The sequence below is a fragment of the Falco rusticolus genome, chromosome 4 (assembly GCF_015220075.1).
Source record: "Falco rusticolus isolate bFalRus1 chromosome 4, bFalRus1.pri, whole genome shotgun sequence".
NCBI classification, from domain to species: domain Eukaryota; kingdom Metazoa; phylum Chordata; class Aves; order Falconiformes; family Falconidae; genus Falco; species Falco rusticolus.
Window position 1 is genome coordinate 91,734,561 of NC_051190.1, and position 26,962 is coordinate 91,761,522.

At 45.4% G+C, this 26,962-nt stretch overlaps 1 protein-coding gene across 14 annotated transcripts in view; it reads left to right on the top strand.

Moving 5' to 3' along the window:
* The first annotated feature begins 5,882 nt into the window (after positions 1-5,882).
* Positions 5,883-26,962, top strand: part of AMPH (amphiphysin) — a 120,792-nt gene continuing 99,712 nt past the window's right edge. For all 14 annotated transcript variants that reach the window (XM_037386516.1, XM_037386519.1, XM_037386518.1 and 11 more), the window contains exon 1: positions 5,883-6,044. In XM_037386516.1, coding sequence (XP_037242413.1) covers positions 5,976-6,044 — 69 coding nt within the window. In that variant the 5' untranslated portion in view covers positions 5,883-5,975. The remainder of the gene's footprint in view (positions 6,045-26,962) is intronic.

Genomic DNA, 26,962 nt, shown 5'->3' on the forward strand with positions numbered 1-26,962 from the left:
AGACTAGCTTTTTCGGACATGCCTGGCAGGCCTAGGGCTAGTAGCAACATCTGGGCAGTGCTGCTCTCACAGGCAGTCTTCTGTATCCCTGCAAGCCGATCCCTGGTTACTCTGCATTGTTATCACTTCCTTAAAAGCAGTGAGTGTCAAGACAAGAAGATCTGCTGCAGGAGAGGAGGTTTCCAGCCTCCATAGCCCAGCTCCAGGTGACTAGGAGGGAAAATCTACCAATATTTAGAAAACACCGTGTCAGATATTAAACCAGTGCAATTAGTCCACAGTGGTTTACATACGTCTGTCTTACTGAAGAAAACCAAATCTATGATCTCCATAAGATTAAGATAAAACTACTTACTATTTTGCAGGTATGTATTATCTTGCGTTTCGTGGCCTTTCTAAATTAGGGGCATACACAGTCAGAATAGTTATGGCTAGTCATCTTTCTCCAAATTTTGAACATTTTAGGATTAGTGTTACACGTCTTTCACTACATCCCTCCTCCTAGACCATGTGAGTGGTGGAAATGACGGCACTGTGTAACTGCATGAACAGGAACAAAAACAAAGCAGCAAGATGATGCTATAAGGGGCTCACAATGCCATTATCAGCTGATTCATGAGCAAAGCGTCATTTATGGAACCCAATTGATGCCATGCAGCTGTTCCCTTTACAAGCGCCTAACTTGTGAGAGGAACTCACCACTGGTGAAGCATTCCCCAAAGAAGGCAAGATTGTGGTGGAGTTGCTTTAAAAAAAAAAAAGAAAAAGTAAAAAGAGAAAGATTAAGTGTCACAATAATAATTTTTGTTGTTATGCAAACAAAAAGTATGATTTTCTGGATTCTCACTGTCAGTGTTAGGAATATCATAAATATATTTGATGTGAAAGAGAAAAGGATGGGTATGAAACATTGTGTGTGGAGGAATACACTTTTTAAGCAAAGAGGTTGGCTTTTCTTTCAGGAGAGATCCAAAGGATGTCCTACAGAAAGCCTTTCTGTCCTTTTTACCTGCCATTTAAGAGGGCAGATATTTCTGGTTCTAGCCTGTGACCTTCTGACTGAGAAGATGAAACATGTCAAAAACATCTATGCCCAGACTTTTCAACAGCAATTTTCAATTATCTCTGAATGCTGGCCTCAGATAGACTATGGAAGCCTGAATGTCAGCTAAGACTAGATGGTACTTTCCAGAAAAATTACATGCTTCTGAAGAGTCTTAGTTTGGGAGACTTTTTTTTTTTTTTTTTTTTAATTACTTTACGGGAGTTTTTTCCACTTAGGTGGCTCTTATGTTGCCAGCATGGTTGTCCAAAATTCATCTTCTGTACCTTTCGCTGTGTTTTTATTTTAAAATCTGATACATCAGGATGAGGCCAACCAGAGAATGAGTATCCTGTTCAGCATTCATTCCCAGTGCTAGAATCGGTACTATATACACAGCCTATCAAGACACTGTTGTTACCTAAATGATACAACTTAAAGCCCATTTCTTTGTGCAACCCTTTTTGCAACAGGTCCATGTTGGCAGTTATTCTCACCAGGGGAGGGATCTGTGGATCCCTGCAGCTCTGGCCATGCAGAAACTCTTTTTTGGTTCTCAAGAAAGCTTGTCACTTTCATCACCCTACTCTTTTCCTCAAGTTTATATTTCATTGACACTGCAACTGTGTAAAAAGTAAAATTGCCCGGTATGAACTAAACAATACTTAGTTACTCACTCCTGCCCCCACTTGCTAACCCTTGAGGATTTTGGATCTCTTCTCATGTCATCTGATCTACTCATGCAGCCTGAAACCTGGAAAGATTCACCCAAAGGCAACAATAACTCCACATACTCTCTTTCTAGCATACTTTCCCCCCTCTGTTTGAAGGTAATTTCTCTAATTCCTTGTTTTTCAGGGAAGATGAAAAGGAAGAAAAGGTGTGCACTTCTGCCCTGCAGAAGTCCAGCACAGACATCCGTGTCCTAAGGGTGCTACTCGGGAGCAAATTTCTTCCAGAAGCATCAATGGTGTTTGTTCTGGGAGCGAGTTCTGCAGGCTCCTTTTAGTACCACGTTCCCACACAAGGTTCGTTTCAGGGCGTTTCAGAGTCTGGGGTGTCGGTCTAGGTGTTTGCTGATTGAAGTCAGCAGGAGAACAGACCTCTATGGGAACAGAGTGAGGTCAGTGCTGAGCACAGTCTGCCTGTATGTAGCTCTGTGAAGCCAGATAGGTTCAAATACCAAAGCTGAAACTGAACGGTGCCTTTCAGATAAAATGCTTCCCAGTGATGGAATTGGTGTTCTGTGCCAGAATGGAAGTACAGGTTCAACATATGTTAGCATATACAGAATACATCCTTGGCTGCACTGTGGGGAGGAAGGACTTGGGTGCTGAGCTGCTCCTCAGTGATAAATTTGGGAATGAAGGAAGAGAAACCAGGACCCTCTTGTCACTCAGCACCAGCTCCCAGCGAGCGAGGCACATGTGCAGCGTAAACCAGCAACCCCAAAGGCCTGTGCTCGGCTGAAGCTGAAGCTGATGGGAAGGTGGGTTTATTACCTGAGCAGCAAATAAGACTGAGGGAGAGGTGTTAATCTGAAGTGATGGCAGCAAAGGAAAATTTTAAAAAAATAAATAAATCTATAGTTTAATAATAAGAATTTTAATTAAAAATAAATGCCTAAGTCTTTAAACATAGAACATGTATGCTTTTTAATTTCACGTTTATAAAACATTTCCTCTGGACTAGATTTTTATAGAGTTTGGCACCACATTATTTTATGAAAACATTTTTTTCTTTTGACCTGTATTTTCCACTGTGTTCCTTACTTTCCTTTTCTTGCAATTCTGACAGGCAGCTCTCCTCTCTGTGACCCACATCCAAAAAGCAGAAAGACCTACAGAAACTGGCCCGATAATTTAGCTAGTCTTTTACTGCCTGTTATATGCTGACCTAAACTGCAACTATACTACCAAGCTGTTGTTTGTAAAAGGTCATTTACAATTCAGGTCCTGTTGTACACCTGAAATCATTTGACTTCTCATCTTGCTTTCCCATGATTTCTTATCTCTTCGTCTTCACTGGCATTGAATTTGGGTCCATATATTCTGTCTCCCAAAATCTGCAATTACAGTGCTATTTCAACTCCTGGGCTGCACTGCAGCTTCATTTGAATAATCTTCATTTCCCACTCCAATCTGCCACTGCAGTGAATATTAAAGTGCTGTGCTTGTGATGGGGATGTCTTTTACCTGCCATGTCCAGGCTGTGAGTTACAACTTTCCTCAGGCTGCTGTTTTTGGAGCTCTGTGAGATGACAATTGCTCTGTTACTCCAAAGCATTTGATATCTATATTGTAATTATCATTGCAATGGAGATGGCTGTAAGACACGTGCAATTTTTTTTCTCTTATCGATATTGTAAAATTGTCTCCTACGAAGCAGTTTCTCCTAATTTTGTTGCTTTACATGAATGAAGAGTGCTCAGAAAAGCAGAAATGTGTGATGAGAAACCATGCTGTTGGTGAGTCAGAAGAGATGCAGATTTCTCCTTTCTCTGACTAACATTTTGGGTGAACACAGATCATCACCTGGCAAAAGTGGTGATGTAGCAGTAGTAGTGTAGTAATATTTACCTTCTTCCTTCCCTTTACAGATTTTACATTCAAAAATCACCACTCCATTAGAAACATTCTTCTGTGAATGACTGATCATCCCTGCTACTCAAGAGTGAAACTGAAATTAAATCTCATTTGAAAAATAACATCAAATAAACAGTAACAGAACAAATATAGGAGAAAGCAAGCAGGGTAAATTGTAGTCAATGATTCTTCATTTTTAAACATCTTAGTCTTTCAGACCAAGGTATCAGCAACACACAGAGAGAAATTTGCTCTGAGACATCTTAACAGGGAATTTCTCTCTTGAGAGAGATTTATAATAAATGTTACATGCCACACTGACAGAGAGTATGGAGAGATCATCCTGATTGTTTGCTGATAATTACTTTCCAAAATCTAGCTGATGGAGAGCAACATGCACATTGGTAAACCAGCCAGTGAAAAAGCCATTTCTGGCCATTTTCCAAGGCCGTTACATGGGGCAAAGCCAGCGCCAGCCGACTGACTGAGGAGGAAAAGAGCAGCTGTATGACTGAGTACAGCCCACACATCTTCATGCTTCTCATCCACCAGCACGAAAAAGCATTTTCAGGCTTGGCAGTGGGGGATCAACTATCGTTGCATCAGACAACAGGGGACAAAAAGGCACAGGAGAGTGTCCTCCCTCCCCCTAACAGCCTGAATGCAACCAGATACACTCTCTGCTGCTGATATGTGCTACCTTGGTTGCCCTTAGGAGAAGAAAATGCATGACTAATCAAAGTTAAGATCCCCTCTTTGTCATCATTTTTTTATTATTAAAGCAGTGTGGTCCTTTTGGAATCAGATGCCAAATGGGCCAGAAACTCTGAAGAAGATGTGAAAAATTACTTCAAAGAATTTGGAAGCCCTGTGCACACCGGGATTTTGTTTTGATCTTTCACCAGCCTAACAGCATTATAAGAGACTGCCTGCAATCTTTTTGGATAAAATAGTTTCCTCGGTTGCTATGATGTGTTTTCTTTGTTTTTCTGCTTTTGTTGGTGTTTTTTTTCTTCTTCTTCTTTTTAAAATATGTTTATGTGAGTATTAAGTAAGGTTTATGTAGGTCACAATTTCTCAACAAACATTGTTACTGCTGCAGTCGGTATGTTGAGTCGGCTTCCTCATACCACAGGAAAATGTGTTGTGCAGGTCTGGGACTGTGCGGATGTCAGAAATACAGGTCTCAGGAAACATAGCTGTACTTACTAGGTGTACAAGACATTTTCTTTTGGCAGGTACAAGACCTTCTGGCTTGTGTTTTGTACCAATTTGAAAAATCAATGAAAAATATTACAAATGGAACAGCTCACTGTAGAAGAATATAGGTGCAGGCTCATAGCCTGGAGTTCCAGTGTTTTGTTTGCTTTGTATTGCTTTGCTGTGTTTGCTGTTGGGTTTCTACCCTCTGCATCAGGGAGCTCCATGCTTGGCCAAACAGCAGAAATCAATGTCTGAAGCAAATCTGGTCCCACAGTACCCAGGAAGGCTGACTTTGCTAATCTTGAGTGACCAGCACCGAGCGATTCTGTATTTGGAAGATTTTGGGGTGCTTGAGCATCAAGGGAGGATGGAGAGTTTTGTTGCGGCTGCCTTCTACTTCTGACTGCAAGTTGTAATTTCAGGGATAAGACCAAAAACCTGAAACCGGTCTGGAGCCAGTTTATTCCTGCTGGCTGCTACACTGGCACAGGAGTGAGCGGTGGACAGGAAGATGCCGAGAGCACTGGCATGGCAAGTTGAGGCGCACCACCAGAACGGCAGCCACCTCTGCCAGCAAGCCCAGCTCCCACCCAGCTTAGGGGTGCAAGTCCCCGAACCTAACCACGCGACGCTGCTGCCCCAAAAACCAGAGTGAGAGGTGTCAAAGGAGCTTGGAAAGCGTGTGGAAATTTCTAGGGGAATGGATGGGTGCCTCATGCTCTCTGGCTGTACGAGGGGAGCTCATGCCGGCAGCGGGCACGGCCATCAGCTGCCGCAGCGCTGACGGTTGCTGGAAATTGTCACCCCCGTTATCTCTCTTGAGATTTTTTTATTATCTAGCGGAATTGCCTCACCTGCAGGAGACGGGGCTGCTCGCCCACGGGAGCCCAGCAGCCGCCTCCCCTGCGGGCCGGGGGCGGGAGGCGCGCGGCTCACCTGAGGCGACGGCGGCGGCCCCGCCCCTCCCCGCTGTGTCTTTAAGGCCCTCCTCCTCCTCCTCCTCCTCCTCCTCCTCCTCCTCCTCCTCCTCCTCCTCGCCCGCCCGCCCTCCCTCCCTGCCTGCCTCGCCGCTGCCGCTCGCTGCCGCCGGGCTCTGCTTCGCCCGCCTTCCCCCGCCCTCACCCTCCCCATCCCCGCCGCCAGCCATGGCCGACATGAAGACCGGCATCTTCGCCAAAAACGTCCAGAAACGCCTCAACCGCGCCCAGGAGAAGGTGCGCTGCTGGATGAGGGGGGTGGGGTGGGTGTCGGCAGGGAGGGGCGGCCTCTCCTCAGCGGGCGGGAGGAGGAAGGGGGCGGCCGCGGCGCCCGGGGTCCGGCGGGGGAGGCCGCCCCGCTCGCCCTCAGCGCCCGCCGCTGCGGCTCTCCCGCTCCCTGCCCGCGGGGGCGCCGAGCCGCAGCCGAGGGGTGCCGCTGAGGGGTGGGAGGTGGCGGTCGGGGCGTTATTATATAACTGTCCCATTTAACCGCGGCGCCCCCCCGCGCCGCCCGGCCGTGCCGGTGCCCACCCCGCGCCCCGCCGGCCGGTCGCTCCCCGCCGGGCCGGGCCGCGCGGTGCGGGCGGTGCCGGTGCGCACCCGCCGCAGCCCCCGCGCGCCGCCGCCCCCTCCTTGCCCTGCGCGGGGCTGCCCGCGGGGGAGGGGGCGGGCGAGGGGTGCGCGGCGGCCGGGGGGATACGGGGTTCGCCTCGCCTCACCGCCTGCCGCCAGCCCTCCTAAGAGGATTGCTTTTCCTTTAATATCCGCGCCGGCTCATCCCCAGCTGAAGCGATCCTCCGTGCTGCGCTGGCCCGGCAGCCGGGCCCGCCGGCCGCGGCGGTGTGTGTGACAGGAGCCCCCCGGTGTGACAGAAACCCGCGGGCAGCGCTGGCGGGGGCCCACGCCTGCCTTAGCAGCGGCTTCGGCTCGGGGAATGTCATGGGGCTGATCACAATGCTGTGCGGCTGCGGGTGGTTATTGCTTAAAAAACTCCTGTGCTACCGGAGCCTGGAAATGAGCAACCAGCAAAGTCGGGGAGAATTGGTGCGAGTTTCTGATCAAGGACGAGGACCTCGTTGGTCGTTGTTTGTTTTGTTGCTCTTCACTAATAAAAGCTGACGGGTATAAATCTTACATACAAGTAACTCTTGTTCAGCTGTTGGGTGTCTCGGAACAGGACCATAGACAGAGATGCTAAACCGTGAAGAAAAGCATTTGTGTATGACTGTATATAGCATCCGTATCAGCTGTTAGTATGGTTTGTTTTAAAGCTGTTCTCAGCATGAATTCGGGAGGCACAGTTGTCAGCAAGCATTGCAAATCATCTTTTGAGGACTGATGAAACCTTTTTTTACCCCTCTAGCATGTATCCTGTATTGTTACGTGCAATATGTAATAGGGCTCTGGAGAACTAAGGGATTATTTTAAGACTGTTTTTTCTCATACTTTACTGCCTATAAAACTCCCCTCCCTTTTTGCCACACGTTAAATTCTGTGGAGCTCCAAGGGAATAAAAGTTCCAACAATTAACATGTAGAAAAGTCTCATATGTAATCATATCATAATTTAATAATCTAGTAGTTGAGGCTGTTGCAGGCAAGTGATGGATTTTCCCTTTCAAATACTCCTATCTAGCTCATGAGGCCATAAAGCACTAGACTTGTCAATGCAAAAGTCATGATGCTTTCCATTGCTGCAGGTTGGACTGCAACTGTTTTCCAGTAAAACACGTAATACAGTCTTTAATAGTTTGAAGGGATCTGATGATGCTATGGTGTGAGCTGTGTGTGGGTCAGTAGTTAGAGTAGAAGCTTAAAAATACTATTTGTTTCCTTGTATCTTTGTTAGTGGTGTTAAGAATAACTGTCTGGTAAGGCATTGGTGGAAGTCTTGCATCACAGGTAGTGCTTCCAGACATGTGTCTGCTCAAACATGGGAGGTCTTGTTTCTGGTATGCCCACACATTTCAGCAAAGGACACTTTAATCTAACTACCTGGTGTCCTGGACTGCTCATGCACCAGCCCCAGGGTAGCTCCCTTGAGCCTGATGCGTGCCTTGGGCCCAAACTGGGTATGCTGGTGGACTCTGACAGCAGGGCTGCTCTTACCTTTGCTTTGGTGATCAGTCACACTAACAAGGGGAAAACGTGTCTGATCTACATGTATTGCACCTGGGAGCATCTAGCAATTTTGGCCTTGTTATGGCATCTGTGGTGGTTGTTTCTCACGTTGATGGCCTAAACATTGGTTATTTACGGGGAAAGCAAGCTGTTAGTGGCCTGATAAGAGTAGGTCACAGTACCATGTAGCTCTGTATTTTTGCTTCCCCACTCATGGCATGCATGTGTGTAGTTACTGCATGAACTGTGCACATCTGTTCTCTTGTGCTTCAACTTCTAGTTAGCTTTTAGTTCCTTTATGGTTTTACAACATTAAATCCTTCATTATTTTTGCTGAAAATTTACATTAAAAACCATTAAATAAAAGGCCCCCAAATAGGAAAGATACAGAACTACCTGAGTTTTGTTTGCTTTGGGTACTTGACAACAAGTAAATTGCATCAGGAGTTAAAAATCCATGATTTATATGATTTCTGATGGTGTGAATAGGGTGTAATTGTGACAGGTGTGTAATATCACAGTGGCTTAAAGAGATCTTGAATACATTCTGAGTTCTTTTATCTTGTTGCTTATGTTGGATTTGAGCAACTTCAGTCAATTGAGTTTATAACACATTTATACATAGTTTTCTACTATTTGTTATTGATGCAACGTATGTATTAAAAATATGGAGTGTCTGTAAAACATAAACCTTCATCTATGGAAACTGTTTTTCTAAGGTTGCTATAATTATCTTCAGTTACTTGCAATCTAGGAGAAATTTTGGTTGTGGTGTAGGTCGTGCATGTGCCCATATACATGTGTGTCTAATCAATTTCTTATATGACAAAAGCAAAAAAACTGATGTGAAAACATGTTGTATTGGGTGAGTCTGTCTTGTATTAGAAGTGTTAAATCTGAGAGTTACATAGAATCTGTACTTGATGCTATTTTCTTAGTTTAAACAAAAGCAATCATCCGTGATAGAGCAGACTTTATAACCTCAATAATATTTCCTACAGGATCCCAGAAATATTTAGTCTACATTGTGGAAATGGGCGAGGTACATGTACCAATGGTTTAGTATGGCAAATGACATTAAAAAAAATGGTATAAGGCTAAAGAAAGTAAGTAATTGCGCACTTAATCATGAACTGAAGTGCTAATGAGAGGAAGGAGGCAATTGCCCAAAATGTGCTGGACCAGGCTAGTAATCAAAATGAAATGTGATTTAAAACAACTAGAAATAATAACAATCGGTCACTCAATTTTTCACATCGTCCAGAAGATGGTACTCTTAGTGGTAGCTCATGTGCCCTGGCACCCTGACTTTGAATCCATGAGTGTCTCATTTACTAAACTGAAGTGCTCTTCATTGCATTTCTTCAATGACTTTTCCCCCCATATTCAGGAAGCATGGACGTGCTGAGCTTGCAGCATGTGCTGGAAGCTGCCAACAATCAGCTGAAGAATCCGGATTAAAGTTTTAAAAGCATCAGAGCAACTTAGGAGCCTACATCCCAGTCATAAAAGCAAATTAAACACTGATGTGTTCAAATACCTGTTTATAATGAAACCTGTATGTATTGGTAACCAAGGCTGGCAGAGTCAGTTCTGGGGACAAGATTATTTGGATAAAAAACTTGAGTTTGTATCCTAGGTTCCTCTGAATTGAAGCTGCTAACCTGATTTACAACACTAGTTATCTCCCTGTCCTCTCTTTTGTAACTCAACACCTCTACGTGAATGAATAGCATAGTTCAGCTGGACGGGACCTACAATGAGTGTCTACTCCCACTGCCTGACCGTTTCAGTGCAGACCAAAAGTTAAACCATGGTATTAAGGGCACTGTCCACATGCCTTAAATGCTGACAGGTGTGGGGCATCACCTGTCTCCCCAGGAAGCCCGTTCCAGAGTTTGACCACCCTCTCACTAAAGAAATGTTTCCTGGTGTCAAGTCCAAACCTCCCCTGACAGGCGCAGCTTTAAGCTGTTCCCATGCATCCTGGCACGAGGTACTGGGGGAAGATCTTGGTACCTCGCTCCTCAGGCAGCTGTAGAGAACAGTGAAGTTGCCCTTCTCTAACCTAGGCAAAACTTGTGTCCTCAGAGGCCATGCCTTCCAGCCCCTTCGCCAGCTTGGGTGCCCTCCCTGGGATGCAGACAAGGACCTTCACAGCCTTTATGAATGGTGGGGCCCAGAACCGCACACAGCACTCAAGGTGAGGCTGCACCAGCGCTAAAGACAGCGGGATAACCACGTCTTGTGAGCGGCTGGCTATGCTGTGTTTGATGCACCCCAGGTGGGGCTTTGCCCCCTTGGCTGCCAGGGCACACTGCTGTAGCACATCTAGCACTTATGTAGCTCTAGTCACTGCAGCTCTTTGAGCCCTGCCCTTCAGCCACTTCTTCACCCAGCGTGTTGTGTACCTGCCCATCCCACAGGTGGACAAATGTCCATAACTATGCTGTCAGGGACAGTGTGAGAAGCTTTACTAAAATCCAGAAAAACTACATCTACCACCTTCCCTTCATCCACTAGGCAGGTGGCCTTATTGCGGAAGGATATCAAATTAATGGAACAGACTTTCCCTTTGTGAACCCATGTTGACTGTGCCTTTTTAATTGCATTGCTCTTTCTATGCCTTTCAAAAGCACCCAGTGTGATCCTCTCCACAATTTTTCCAGCAACTGCGCAGTCCAGCTAATACATCTCTAGTTTCCTGGGTCTTCCCTCATGCTGCTGTTGTAAATTGGAATACTGTTGACTGGTTTCCAGTCAGGGTGGACTTCCTCAGACTCCCAAGACCACTTGTCGGTGACTGAGGGGGGGTTCTGCTGTAACATCTGCTGGCTCCTTCAGTGCTCTGGGATGAACCCTATCAGGCCCCACAGAGTTCTGAACATTCTAACCGATACAACTGGTCTCTCACAATGTCCACAAATGGAAAGTCACTGTTCCTGCAGACCTGGTCCTCTGACTCGGGGGACCAGGCAGCCCAGGAGAGCTTTGTGGGCATTGGCTCTGGTGCAGAGAGGCAAGGCCTCATAGAGGTCACCTCCGGAATGCAGGATTGGTCCCTGACAGAGCCTGAGAGAGGAGGAACAGCCTGGGGTTTGTCCTTGGGAGCTGAGTGGCAGAGGAAGTGCCAGGGAAGCCTAGCAGCTGAGCCCCGTGCGTGGCCACCAAGGGCAGGGACAGCTCCCCCGGGCCTCCTGGGCAACAGGGGCTGCCTCGGGGCCAGCACCCCAGAGCCCTTCCTTCCAAGGGTGCTGGGCGGGGGCAGGGCTATGCCTGGGGGGATGTGTCACCCCTATGTCACAGTGCTGTCACCTGGCAACGAGCAGTCACAGTGCTCCAGGGGAGTATAAAAGGGGCATCGTCCCGTGTCCCCCTGCCAGAGCTGGCCTGGCACCGGCCTGAAGACACCCGAGAGGGAGTCCTCGAGGGAATCATGGAATTCCCTGGGGGCTGAGGGAGGGAGCCTGGAGCCTGGACGAGGCTGCTGGAGCTTCTCCGCTGCAAGGGCAGCTCCCGGCAGGGCCACGGCCAAAGCCCATCTGACGGGTGGAGATGTTGTTTCAGCCTTCGGGGAACAGACAGCAGCCCCTCAGGAGAGGAGAAGAACCACCCACCCCTGGGGGTGCCCGAGGCTGTTGGGCCTTCTCAGCTGGACAGCGGTGGCAACACCACGGGAACGCCTTCTTGAGGAGCGCCGCAGGGCTCGCCGTCCTCATCCCCGTGGAGCCAGGGGCAGCAGCCGTAAGAAACAAGATGCAGCGGTATTGCCAGGGGTCCCGGAGCTTTGGAGCACCCACTGGTGTCCCATCAGGTGCCAGCAGGAGTCTTGCCCCCTGAGTAGCTCGGGCCGGGGGCATTTGGTCACTCTTGGAAGCCCCTGCGATGGCTCCAGGTCAGAGGGAGAGGCTTGGCATCTCCCGGGAGGCGTGCCCGGCCCGTGGGACGAGGAGGCCGGTCCCGCTCACATGCTCAGGGAACAGCCGATCGCCAGCGCTGCCTGGGGTCAGGAAGGAATTTTCCCCCGGGGCACATTGGCACTGGCCCCCGGGGGTTTTTCGCCTTCCTCTGCAGCACTGAGCGCGACCACTTGTCAGGGCTCCTCGGGTCCCTCGGGCCAGGTCACCGCCTGCTGCTCGTGCCCCGCGAAGGTGGCCTCTCGTGCCCTGCAGCTGGGGGGAGGAAGGCTTTTTTTCCCCCGCGGTGGGCTACCAAGCGTCCCGCCCTGGGGGTTTTTTGCCTGCCTCTGCAGCACCGCGCAGGGCCCCTGGCCAGGGCTCCTTTGGGCCATTCTGGCTGGGTGCCCGCTGCTCGTGCTCCACGAAGGTGGCCCTCGTGCCCTGCATCCGGGGGGAGGAAGCTTTCGGGGCTCCCGGGGAGGGGGGCCCAGTGTGGTCCCCCCAGGAGTTGCTTGTTGTCCTCTGTCGCACCGAGCACAGCCTCTTGTCAGGGCTCCTCCGAGCCCTTTCGGCCAGGTTCTCGCCTGCTGCGCTTGCACCTCCGAGGCACCCCCGTGCCCTGGTGCTCTGGCTCTCTTGCCCATCACAAGCCTTGGCAGGAGCCAGCTCTGCTCTGCCCTCGGCTCCGTTTCCCCAGGGCTTCTCGCTTGTGCAGAACAGCCTCTGCTTGGCAGGGCTCCAGGCTCGCTGCCCCATCAGGAGCTGCCCCTTGTCAGCTCTCCCTGCCTGCAAGGCAAGCGCAGGGCAGGCACGAGGGCGCTTCCCGTGCATCCCTGGCCAAGAAGCACAGCGGCGGAGCACGTTTCTGAAGACAAAAAGTGTGCTTGTCATCGCTACGTGCCATACTTGGAAAATATCCCATGGTACCACACCTCCTCCATCATAGTCTTTCATGTGTGGTCAGCCCTGATCCTCATCCTTCACATTCTCACTCTTGGCACCCCAGGACCCTGGCAGAAGTAGACCTGCTCTGCTCACAGGCTCTCCTTTAGACGGTGCTGTTTGACCGCTTTGGATATGGAGTATTTGGCCCGATGGACCTTCTGTCTCATGGAGTACTGTTCTTCTGAGGGTCTTTTGTGTCAGCATGTTTATCCATAGGAAACGGATCAGGCATTTCTGGAAATGAGTACAAGGAGGAAAAAACAATCCATGGGGACACAAACAGGTGCTGCTCACCTCCCAAGGATTTGCAGCCGTTCAGTTGAGGAGCATGTCCTGCATCAGCCCAAAGGCTTGATCTTTGAGCCAAGGAAGGGGCTGAAAAAATTAAAAAGAAGCATAACACCCTGTCTGGAACATTTCACGTTGCTCACAGCTCATCTCTAGATGACATTGATCATAAAATCTTAACTGCAAGTGCCTTGAGCCTTGCTAGTGTCACATGTCGAGTGATTTGCTATCCTGTGGAAAGCCAACCCAACTGGGTGAAAACAGAAGACTTTCAGAACCTGCACTTGACACTTGCTTCTGGCAAATTTGTACAGATGGTCCAGTTCTCTTGAGATGATCCAGAGATATTTCCCCCAGTGGGAGGTACAGGCCTTCTTCCCACACAACGTAACAGAGGCAATGCCTAGGCTGGGGCATGGTGACGAGTATTCAGTGTTTTCTGCTAGTGCAGGGCAGAAATATCATCACAATTTTCCTTGGCTTATGCTCGTTCAGAAAGGAGGAGGTGGGAGGAAGAATAGCATAGCACAGCATAGTTCAACTGGAAGGGCCCTGCAATGATGATCTAGTCCAACCGCCTGCCCACGGTCAGGGCTGACCAACAGCTACAGCATGGTATTAAGGGCACTGTCCACATGCCCCTTAAACGCTGACAGGCATGGGGCATCGACCACCACTCTGGGAAGGCTGTTCCAGGGTGTGATCACACACTCGGAATAAACACAGCTGATGCTCTCCCAACAGTGCTGAAACTCAGGTCCAGGAAGGCCTGTTCCTGGCTGTTTCTGGAGTAGCTCTTGAAAATCTTACTAATGTGCTTTTTGACGCTGAGCTTCTACTCAGTAGTATATTTGCCTTCATCCAAAATTTAAACCAGTAAACACTCCAGTCTGAGAACTTTGGAGACTTTAACTAGTGTTTGAAGTGTTGTGGAGGAGGAGATTCCGTAAAGGAAAAAGATAACACACACATGTCGAAGGGAATTTGATGATTCTGTTTGCATAGTGTCTTCTGTAGGCGATGGCATCAGCCCTGAGTTGGGAGATGGGTATCTGCACACAAGAATATAATGGTGAAAGGCATGCTACATGTATTATATCTTTGCTGACCTGCCTGCAGTGTGATGATATGGCTCTAGCAACCTCAGGTTCATAAAAGCAAATTACTGCCTAATGATTTAAAACATTGGCCCCATAGATGATGTAAACTAGGACACTGAAGTCATTACAGTATTATGAAAGACCTCAACATTTAGGGTCTTGCTGGCACAAGCACGCGCAACTAAGGCAACTTATCTCTGAAGATCTAATTGTCAGTCTTTGAGTTTACAGATGAAGACCAAGTAGAAGTTGCTAGTTTTTCATGTGGATGGTATGGTCTAAACTGCTCAGCTCAGATTCTTTTCACTTTAGGTTCCAGTATAATAAAAACTTGATTTTCCCTTTTTAAATTTTTTTTCTCAAGAGAAATTCTAGAAAAGAGGGGGTGCAAGTGGTCATCTGGCACATTCTTCTAAACCAAAGCAGAATCAGCTGTACTTAAAATTATTCATTAGGAGTGATTTTCTTGCCGGCTTTTTTACATAATAGTAGAAATTTTGCAGCTTCTCTAAAATGATCTATGACATTGTTTAGGCACATCCAGTCAGAAAGTTCTCTTCTCACTGATTAGAAATGTCCTTTTTTGCAGTTTGAGCCCTTTGTTCCCTGTTGTAGATGCAGAGGATTCTTCTGTGTTCATTCTTCTTGCCTCAACATTTGCAGGTGGTTTTCCTCTCCTCTCAGCATTCCCTATGATCTAGCTGGAGTTATCATATGACCCTTCCAACCAGGCCAGATAGTAGCTATTACTAAAATATTGATTGCTTTCAATTGTTTCAGTTTCTAGTGTGCAGGTTAAAAGGTAGAGGTAGGTTTTGCTTGTCTGGGTGCCAAGGGTTGAAGAAAGGGGAGAGAACCCCCCCAGGGCTCCTTCCTGCTACATTCCCATGTGTTGTTGCCCCTGCTATGTGAGGGAAGGTAATCAGTTTCTCCTGTTCCAATTTTCTCCCCATATGCAATGTCAACCACGGTCCTGTGAGTTGCTATGTAATACACCCTTCCTCATTGTCACTTAGTCTTCATCAAGTCAAGAAAGTGCTGTTTCTTCGGTGTTGTGGGGATCCATATCTCCATGTTTGCTGATCAAAACATTATTAATATCAGGGTAACCACCTCCTCTTCTGTGCCTGCTTGACAATTTCATCTTTTCACTGGCATTCTTTCCCATTTCCCTTTTAGCTCTTGAGCATGCATCCATTCCTCTACCGTTTTTTCTATGCTTCACTTGGAACTTCTCTTTAAATTTTTTTAAAAACTGCTAATTTGATGGGCTTGAGTCTGGGCTCTGTTCTTCACTACATCTTGCTCCTCTAGCAGATGTTCTTGTGTTCTCATGTTGTCTAAGACCCAATGTTTCTGACCCAAGGTCTTCCCTGTGCTAACTGCCAGTGAGGCTGTCATCAGTGGTCCACAGCTGCTCCACAGCACAGTGCCACCTTCTAGCTGTGGCACTATTAAGAGTGTGACTTTATATGCACATAATGGGGAGATGTTGGGGTGGTGATAACTTGTGTAGCTGGAAAATACAGGAATTCCTGGTCCAGATTCATCACCAACATCTGTCTCCTAGAGTAGGATGAACACCTACTGGCCCCTGGTCCAGCCAGCTGCTTTAGACGGTGAGGGTGAGAGTACAGGGAATGAGGGCAGGAAAGGAGAATATGCTTTGCCTTTCATCTCAGTAGCCCAGGTTTTCTGCGCTGGTTAGGAGGAACTGTGAAGAAGACTGCTCATTGTCTGTTGTAGCAGGATATTTCATTGGGGATAAATGGCAGCAAGTTTGAGGTAAGGGTGAGCATGGAGGGAAGAGCAGCATGCCTGTGATTGCCTGCAGCACCTAAGCATGGCTGGCCAGGCTGTGGGGAGCCCCTCTTACTGGCTTGCCAGGTAATAAAAGCACTTGTGGGATAGCAGGCTGCTGAGTTAGGGGAAAAAATGAAAATAAGAAGTGAAAGATGCCTTGTAATGCTTTTGTGAAGTTGCCTATGTGAAGAGGACCATAGTGCTCTGAGCTTGCCTGAGATGGCAGTGGGATTTTTTCACCTGTCTAAAATATGCACAGTGGGATTCACCCCCACCAAGATCTCTGATCAGGCAGCAGTCAGTGCCTGCTATGCCAGTCCTCCCACTCACCTTGGGGACTGTGGAATGGGGAGAGAAGAGGTAGCAGATGGCTCTGCTGCTTCAACACAGAGAGCATTTTCCCTAGGGAACTGTTGTTTCATTTAGTTCATTGGGTTCTGCTGCAAACTCAGCTGTTTGGACCCTCCAATCCAAAGTGTTTTAAGTGCTGGGTCGGTCTTCACTAAATGTTCTCTGCAGCGTCAGTGCTGTGCATTACTGGCACTTTGCTGTTCTAAAATACAAGATAATTTGTTCCTGACCTCATGAGTACCTAGTTAGTCAATAGTTGCCAGAATCACAAACCAATGTCCAACTTGGAAAAGCAGTTGCGTTGTTTGGTCGTGTTGAGTCTCTGCTAATTGGAGTTTATTAATCTAAGAGAGTGAAGTAAAACATAGGCCTGCAGTAAAGACACATACAACACATTTCTGAAGTGTCCATTTGTGCTATGAGAAAGCTAATGCAGGAAATAGCCTGTTGGTCTTCCTGGCTGTCTACGTTTCTTTCTGTTTTCTCGGTAATTACTCTTCATTATCTGTAGGACAGGAGCACCTGTGAGAGATCGCAGAAACGGGAACTGGTGTGGACAAGCACTTAGTTGGTACAATTCTGTTTAGATATTTTCTAAGAAGGTTGTTGGGGCAATAGGAGAGGAGTTCAGCAGCTTTTTTATGGGTGAGGGCATAGAGGAATCAGGGGCTGGACCACTCAACAGTTCAACTCTCTGCTCTTTGACTCACAGTGTTCTGCTACTTCTTCTCAGTTGTTTCTGTTGTTCTGCTTTCTTTTTCTAACCACCCCTTCTCTGACAAAAGCTCCTGCTTACTCCCAGATAAGATCCTCTCCTTTGTTCTCCCTGTCTCTGCAGCAGATTAATTCTTTTGATGCTCCCTTGAAGTCTCGGTTTGGAGTCACTTTCACCTCACTTTTTTGTACCCACAAAACTGCTAAATCTGTGCTTTGTAGCGATACAGAGGCTGGTGCTACAGTCCATGAACTGCAATCAGTCCTCTTTATCTATGATACAAAAGAGGAGAGGAAGGCCTGCCAAAGTCTTGGGCTGTCACTAAAACAACCATTTGAAAAATAATTTCCAGTCTAGATCAGCAAACAAACCCCTATTATTTTTTCCAGAAACATTTCAAAAAATGCCATCTTTATAGTGTGTACACATGTGCCTGCATGTGCTTACAAGAAACCGTTGATCCTACTTTTTCCAGGTTTCTGTTAGAAAAACATTATAAGAAGAGACTGTCATCTTATTGTTAACAAAATAGGGATTTGAGATGACAAAAATTGCCTAAAGAACACAAAGAATCTGAATTTCCTTTCTAGACTGTGATCATCAGTAATCATTTGGTTCTGTCCTTACAGAAGTATAAGGGGTTAGTGGTATGTAGTTGAGGGAGGTGACGGTCTGCAGTGCCATGGGAACACGACTGTTTCCACTGATGGTTCATGCTTTATGTCTCTGCAGAGCCCAGTTAAGTGACCCACAAGCGTGAGGGTTAATATGTATTAAGTACAAAGTAGAAGCATATGAAACACTGCGTACAGAGAAGCTTGTTTGAATAAAGGTGATCAATTTTCTATGGAGAATAATCAGTCTGACATACGAGAAATGCCATTGATTTTTCACATAAAATGCATATATTAGGTTTAGATTCAGGAGCCTCATCCCCCTCACAGTAATCCTTAGATAGATTTTTGTTCTATAGTTTGCTTGTCTTGGCTTTAGTTGGTTTGCTAGTTTCTTTAACGCTGCTGTGCCTATGCTCATTAGGTTTAGATTCAGGAGGTTGGTTAAAGACTTATTTGTGTGCAGGGCAGAGGAATAAATGAAAATGTGATACTGTTATTAAAACTGTACAGATCTGTGTGTGGACGCTGTTGGTTATGTTTAAACTAGTCTTCCAGTTGTTCAAATCGCCATTATCACCTAAATCCTAGTTGGTTTATGCGGGTGTTATCTTTTTACGCTAGCGTTGCCGCTATATGCAGTTTGGGTGAGCTTTGTAAATACACAAGGCCCACTGTAGAAATGGATCTAATGTGAACATGAAAGATTTTTTTTTTTTTTTCAAAATTGTCAGTAATTTTAAGTATAGGACAGATTTTAGTACTATAAAAATTGTAAGGAATGGTTAATGAGGCTAATCAAAGAGAGAATGTAATTGATTGCTTCATGTTTCTCAGATCTGTAGTAACAGCATTCTTATCACAGGGGAAACAGAAGTGCTATGATCAAAGGCAGAACAAAGGAAAAGAAAAATTTGTGGGTGTACTCGGGCCTGAAGAGAGGGGAGAGTGTAGTTCAGTCCAGAGGCAGGTTGGTTTGGGCAGCTGTCCTCACAGCTGACCTTGCTCAGGGAAGAAATGCGTAGGGAGAAAAATGCACGGTAGTAACGGAGGGGACCCCAGGCAGGCAGGGAATGGCTGGTTGCTGCAGCCACAGCGTGGGCACTGCGGGGCTACGTTCAGGAAGTGGTAAAGGAGCGGATTCATTAGATGTGAAGCGGCAAGTGGAAAACAACCACAACAGAATGAGGTTAATCTCCAGGTGAGAAGATGGCTGGCTGACATCCAAAAGCAAGCCAGACATTTGGAGATGAGGTATGAATATGAAATATGGAGTGTGGATTTCAAGAAATGGGGAAATATAACAGTGCAGGGAAATGTCTCTGATTTTAAAAAAATAGTACAGGCCTCTTTCTATGTTCTCAAATAGTGTCTGGATTAAATAGTAAAAAATTAATATATTCCTTATGATGTGACAGTCTTGCAAACTGCCAAAATGAAACTTTCTTGATAGCACATCTCTAAACATTGCCTACTTAATTTTCAGTAAAAATGTGCAGGCAGCGTTAGTATTGGGACAGTCATATCTTCCTTCATGTTTGTTCATCTGTTCTATTCCTTCTTTGTCCCCCTCATCCTGTCGTCCTTTCCTTGCTGCTTTCTCTTTCCCTTCCTCTCTTCTTGTACATCTAACCAAACAAGCTATCGCGGACTTAACCACCAAAGCCATTTAGAAAATTATTTGACTTCTGTTGCACCATCTGGTTACTTGATAGGTGAGCACAGCTGCACACTTCAGAGATGACTGTGCATTTAAAAATCAGTACTGAGCCTCAACGTTGCAGGCTTTCGAAGAGTACTGAATGTGCATTTTGTGGTTTTTGCCTCCTGTTGTGCATGAGAGGAGGGACAGGTGGTGCTGCTGGAACGGGGCTATTCCCTCGGGGTCTGCAGGGCTGACCAAGGTCCTCCCCATGTGGTGGGAAGCCGGGAATAAAGTGACAGCACCCCACATAGGCAGTGCTGAGTACCTGGGGAAATGCTGAAAGACAGGAAAGGAGAAAGGGAGAGCAAAGTTGCCTAGTAATTAAGAAAGCAGTGCTTAAGTGCAAATGTGCAGGTTGAATGAATCTGCAGTGGGCTACATTAATAAGCTTTGTTTTTATTGGGACCTGCAGCTGAGTCCACAGGAACTTCATCAACCAGTCACCTTAGGATTTAGCCCAGCAGTGCTGTCACTCCAGATTCAGTGAAGTCAAGGTGCTATGTGTACCCCAGGGCTTTTGAGCTTACTTCTGCCCTCTTCTCTTGTACTAAAAAGCCCCTCCTATGAAATCTGTAATTTCAGGGTCTGAAAAGCATGTTTCAGAGAACACAAACCTTGCTGATGTTTTGCAGAGCTGAAGAGGGTTTTATTCTTTACACCACCCTGGCATCATGTTTTCCTGTAGCACCAGTCCAAGAACATATTTGTCACAAGCAGAGTGCCAGGATTGGGTTTGGGGTTTTTTTGTGCAAAGTTTTGTATTGGGGTAAAAATAAATGGTAATTCAGATGTTGGCTGAGAATCTAGGTTGATTTGACAGCCAAACTGAGAAGCAAATCAGGAAGGAATTTAAGCAACTGTTAGCTGACAAACACACCTGCCATTTGAATGGCATCTTAACTCCTTAACAAGTTGTATCTCCACGAGTCATGACATAGCAATGTAGCAGGGCAGGGAGGAAGAACCTCTGTCAAATATGGACTGACAAGTATTTTGGATCAAGAACACACGTTTGCAGACTGCAGGATGAATTGAATGCAAGTTTGAGTATGGTGTGTTTTGCTCAGTGTTTCAACTCTGTGCTGTTCAGTTCTGGTTTCTATAGTGGGGGCTGTTTTCTATAGGCAGGGTTTATCTGGAAAATAATTTTAAAAAAATTGACCCATAAAAATATATTTTAATGGAGGCACTGTGCGGTATTGAGGTTGCCAAGTCACTTTTCTGAAAGATCTCTTTTCGTGAGCAATAATTTATTCCCCTTTCATTTCCAATTTCCATTATATCAATGCCCATCAGTAGCCCATCCTACCAAAGGCTTGCCACAAAGTATGCTGTTTAGTAGTGGTGTTAGATTGCTCAGTAGTACCTGTTATCAGAAGTGTTTGAAGGATTGAAGTAGTAATATAAACCTGGCCCAGACTTCTCCCTTTTCTGGCTCAAAGACTTTTTTTTTTACACTCCATTATGCAGAAAGATTCCTTACTTGCATAAAAGCAGTCACCAATCAAGCAACTTTTATTAAACATGAATGTATCTTAGAAGATTTTCACATTTAATGGATCTGAACTAAAAAAAAAAAATGCAGTGAAAATTTGGTCTCAAATGCAAAACACTTGTTATTCCTTCTCCCTCTCTCTGAAGCTCAGGGTATTTTCAGTTCTGCTTCAGGGAAGGTGTTATCATTAAGTGCTAACAACAACAAAAATACCTCTGGTGGATTGTGATGGATTTCTGTCTTTTTTTATTAGATAACATTATTATTTTTAAAAAAAACCCAAACGTTGAAATAGTACAAAAGTGGGGAAAGGCTTTCTAAAAAGCATCACAAACTCATTTCCACTCTAAGATATGTACACCAACAGGTTATGTCTACATCTAAACTAGCTTTAGCTATAGCAGTAGTGAGCAGGTGGTTTCCATCAGCTTAAAATTACCTGCTGTACTACTGAAAAGTGTTAAAAAGAGAGTATGTTTCACCCAAGGTTTTTAACTCTGGGACTTTCAAAAGAGCTCAGTACCCACTGACTGTCCTCACTTAATTTAGGGTTAACTCATTTCCTCATTCCTGAACTTTCTGTGCCTGCTTAAGTGTGCTATGGAGGGTTTCACCTGGCGCCCCTCAGCCGTCTAGAAACGGTGACTCTGGGGAGACTCAGAGTACAGTTTTAGGTTACTCTGTGAAAGTACAGCTTGTTGTCTGCATCCTCATCTCCATGCAGTGTCTCCCCTAGCAGAACAGGCATTCTCCAAGCCTTCATGTGCCATGAGGCAAGGTCTCACCTGAAGGGTGAAAGCCCCTATGCCTGGGCTGCAGGGTATCTCTGTGCATTGCAGGAGAGAGGGATTGCATTCGTGTTCACCCAGGAAAAAAATTGGGTCCACAGCCTGAATACAGTTAGTCTGGCCCTTAAGATATTAGCATAATAAGCTGTGAAAACATGTCATTTCCTTACCCCTAAGCTAATGCTTTTGTGCACAGAGAGAAGACTTTGACTGATGCACAACAGAGTAGCTTAACAGTCACAAAACCGAGACATATAAAAGGTGTAGACTTGACACTGGTACATGGTCAGACTGGGCATCCATTTAAGTGAATGAGAGTAATCATTGGGAAACTTAACACAGGCCTGCCATGGGATGTTGGCTGCAATAGGAAGCTGGTAGACAACTGATGATAAAACTCCACTAGCTAAGTTCTCCTGCGTTACCATATTTGCTGGAAGGGTCTGTCTGTCATGAATGGGATACCTGTAGATTTTCTTTGTAGATCTTGTTCCACAACAAAATGCAACTCCTATCTAAAGTTTTAGGAAAACGTTGTACTTTCTCTACAATGTCCTTTTCCGTATTACTTAGGAACTAAGATAAAACTTCCATATTTCAGCCTTAAGAGAATTTTATCATACCTTTATGCCAATGTGGAGAGCAAGCACATTCATGTGTTAACATAAATTGAGCCCAAACAGATGGCTGGATAACTTTTATATAACATGTGATGCTATAAGAATTAAAGAACTCAGCCTTAAAGCATTTATAATTTAGTAAACAATGAAGAAGCTGGGTCGGGTACACACAAGATAGTGCTGATACAGGATTAAAATTAAACAATGGCTAACAAAGGCCAGCAAGCACCTCCAGGTGAGAATTTAAGTTTCAGTGGGGCTACCTGTTTCAAATTACAGGGAAAATTGGTAAATTCTTAATATCTTTATGTGTACTAAAAAATAAGAAAAGAGAGGACTAGGGGTTCAGATATGGACATAAGTCAACGCTGATGTGTCTGATATAAAATGTTTTTGTAGCTGTATTAGAAAGACTGACAAATTAAGATTTACAATTAATATCTCATATTTTCCAGAAGACTGTTATCTGTTGTAGAATATCAAATCCAGTTACTGTTTGTGTTATATAAACCTGAGCTATAGTAAAAAGCATAATAATTTCAAAACTATGGGTTGTTTTCTAATCCTGGATGTGTGGGCGTGTATTGTTGGTTAGTCCACAAAATCTGCAGTAGCAAATTTCACCAGAGACATGAGAAAGTGCCTATGCTCCCATCTGTGATCTGACTGATCCTTTGGTCTCTGACAAGTGTAGGAGTGATAGAGCTCTTCCTTCCTCACCCACCTCTAAAGAAAGGGCAGTGGTTGATTTGTATGGGATAAATCAGGGAAATGCTCCTCCATCGACATGAGTGTTTCTGTGACTCAGATACTCATACCAAGAGGTATTTTATGCTATCGGTAATCTTATGGAAATATAGTGGACTATGCAGTTTATCTGTGTACACATAGCAGGAAGAAATGTGCAAAAATACAGTGTCAGTCAGCTTTGCACCTTGGCTCCATTTATCCTCTTTGCCTTTTTTAAATATTTTGAGTTGTTTTAATACATAACCTTATCTTGAACTGAATTGTGTGGGAGTTCAGTCAGAATAAAAGAATTCAGATCAGAGCCACGCATTAAACACTGATTACACCCATCTTTATAGGCTTTATGCCTATTACAAATTGTGATGAACTTGATATCAAATCACTGTAGTAGCTATCCTGTAAAGATCTGATTCTGCTTATGCCAATTTTATTCGCAACAGGATGAGGTTCTGTGGGTTAAATATAATCCAGTTCGCTGTGCTAGTACAATATTTAATACTATGTGTACTCTCTGTACTGGCTCTGCATGGGACTGGATTTAAGTTTTATCTGGTTGCATAGCTTTCTGCAGATCACACCTGTGCTTATAGATGTAGTAGCGTGTATACACATATTCTGATTTAAGAGGAGTTTTCACTTGGAGGATGTCAGAAGCCGTGCTGTGAAATCTTGAGCAGTTATAAGCTGGGGTTTCGCCTTGCTCTGAGGGAGTTTGCCTGGCTACACCATCAGTAAATGTGTCCTAGCCTCATAAAATTCCTGGCTGACCTTCCCTGGTTGACCTACCCATGGCCTGCATAAATCAATACTTCTAATTTGCTGATACTGTGAGTTTTGTGGCTAATTATAACTGTTTCAGCAAATTTGAGTAAACCTGCACAGCTACTGCATCCAGCTGGGGGGAAATGCCTGACACTGACTTGTGCTAATGTTTTGCAAGGGTGCATGCAGGCTCACTTGTTCAAGCCTTTTGCTAACTCCCCTTGCAACGAACGCCTACGCACAAATACAGAGGGCTTAATAGATCAGTCTGGGGCCGTCTGTCACTGTTTTTAATCTTGCTAATTTTTCCTTGCCTGTTTGTACCAATCAGTTGATGATACTTGGAACGTGCATGCAGTTTGATTGCTCCATTTTCTTTTTGTGCACATCACCACCTTGTTTTTGTGTCTCACTTCTCTTGAGGCCTGGCTGAAGGTGTACAATGTACTTATGTGGGTCCAGCCTATACTAGCCTAAAAGACAGTCCTTCCTGCTTTTGATTCCTGCACCACCACCCCTCCCTCCGAATAAGTGCAAACTGTTTATGTTTATTTGTTTAATTAAAAACAAACAACAAAAAAACCCAGCATTGTCACAAGATTCAGGAAAGGACAGTGCACCAGTCTCCTTTTTTCATATTTTGGAAAAAGGATAAAGTTGGGGGGAGCTTATTTTACAAAAGAAAAATACCTAACATGGGTTTATTAAAAATGAGAGCAAATGGTTTCCCCTCCTTTCCCTGTGCGTGTTTCTTAGTGCATTCCTCAATCACATATACAGCCCGTGCAGTCCCCATTCCCATCCCTCCCTCTTCCTCTGTCTTCACTATTTCATGGTGATTTCCTTGATCCCTCATATCTGCGCAGAATTTCCCTTGTTGCAGCTCGTGACTGTTCTGTCCCTTTCTCTGTGAGCCGGTGAATAGGACTTGGCTTGGTCTTTTCTGTAATGGCTAGTTAGGTATTTGGAAACAGAAAACAGGTTTCTTTCCCTTAGCTCTGCCTTTTCCTGGCTGAACAAGCCCACCTCCCTTCTTATGCCCAATGCTCCAGTCCTCTGAGCATCTCAGCAGTCCTCTGCTGGCCTCTCTCTAGTCTTCCCACGTCTTCCCATGAACTCCAAACAGTGAAGGAGAATCATTGTCCTTGACACATGTCTACTCTGCAGTTCTTTTGTCCCTGCAAGGGAGCACTTGGCTCTCAGGGTGGAGGTCACCAGCAGTTTTCTTTGGTTGGAAGAACTGAGACCTATGGAGAGATGAACAGGGAGAAGGAAAAAAGCTACTGGGTCCCTCAGTAACTCTTGCCATTTACAGTTTTAGGGCTGACTTCCTGAGACAGGTCCCTGAAATGCCCAAGTGAAATTGAAGGGCTGTTCTGCCCCTTTGCCAGCCTTTGGCTCACATATGCGAGCTCTGCGGAATCAATGGAAATGGATTTGGTTTAGCTGGGAGTTTTTGTGGGGTTTGGTTTTTTTTGCTTGTTTTGTTTTTGTGATGTGTTGGTTTTTTTTAAAAAAAAAGGTGTTGAATGATCTCCACATCATGCTTTGCCTAATCATGGCCTGAGTTGCTCCTTCTTCATTATATTGCCTCATGAACAGTTCTGTTTAGCGGCAAAGCAATGGCAATGCCTCTGTGGAAGTCAAGATTGAGACCCAGATTCCCTTATTAGTCAACCTGAATGGATCAATATGTATTTATTGGAACCCTGCTTTGCACACTGACTCTGAAAACTTACGAATTACTCTGACATATTTAGCTTCAACCTATCTACGTAATGCACTCTGAGTGCCATTCTGTCACTGTAAAATGATTTTGTATACAGCAGCAGCCAAAATATTGTAATTATTAAATTGCAGCACCTATCAACTTTCTGGTGTCTGTGCTCTGCTGTTAGCTTGCTCTTATAATGTTTCTGGAGAGTCCAATAACAAGAAATAACATCCTTGCACGTATGATATACTGTTTTCCATAGTGGGGGGAAAGGCTCTCCCCAGACACCTTTTTTCCATGCAGACACACTTTATGTAGACAGCTGGAGATTTTGTACATTTTATTTGACACTCTGTGGATGCATGTAACTGTGTGGGAGTAGTTTCAGGCTAGACATTTTTCCACACATGCTGTATGGTTGATTGGTAAGCATAAGCTGTATCGAAGTATTCAATGCAGGAGCACGTACCTTCCTGCCTGGTTACGCTGGACCTGGGAGGATTAAGTGTTTCTTTACATCTTGCCCTTGTCTGCTGTGATGTCAGGTTTATACTATGGAAACTTCTGTGTATGGTACATATCACAATTACTAATTTCAAGGTAACACAGTGTAAGCTGATGTGGAAATACAGGGATATATTCTCAGGTGCTGTAAGCTCTAGACGGCCTGCTGGCTTCACTGGCCTTATGTTGGTTATCTTCTGCCGGGTGAAAACCTGGCTGACTGCTGGTGTCTCTATGTGAAATGTAATGTTCTTGCTGTGGCATCTTCTGTGCTCTGGGAGAGGCCCACCTACATGTGGACCTTTGTGGAAAACTTATTTAAGCATCACACATGCAAACATAGCGAGTATCATTATATATACGATAGATCTTACCTGTTTTTTGAGGATTATGCTGTCCTGAGAGGTAGACAAAGATGTTCAGTTGAGGAAAGAGCTGTCTGATTCCAAAAGCACTGGGCAAAAAAAAGGGAAATGCAAAAAGTAGATGTCAAAAGCAGATTTTTTTTAAATTGTTGTTTCAGTGTGATTCCAGCCTTGAGGAGCTGTTACAGTCCCTGCCTAGCCTCCCCCCATGCCTGCCCGTGGGCCTGGAACCTCATTTCAGCCACACAGCTTGGTCCCTCCATGGTGTGGCCTTGCTCGCCCACCTCCGACACCAGCAAACTCCCTTGCAAGTGGGAGTGCTGCCTGAGCAGAAACAGAGTAAAATCTGAGTAAAGGTTTTGAAAATGTTTTTATCCATAATGAGTAGCTACCTCTACTTGCATTATTTTTGTCTTACCTGTGTGGGCTCTGAGCCAGCTCTTCATTTAGTTCTTCGTTGCTGAGGGACTTACAGTATTTAAATTAAGGCAGTACTTGATACATGGCTGACTGTATCTTACAGTGTGGCAGTGAGTGTTACCAGAAATTGTCACAGTGGGTACAGAGGCTTGTAGTTGCAATGGATCTATGGATACATCTGTAGCCTCTTACAGAGA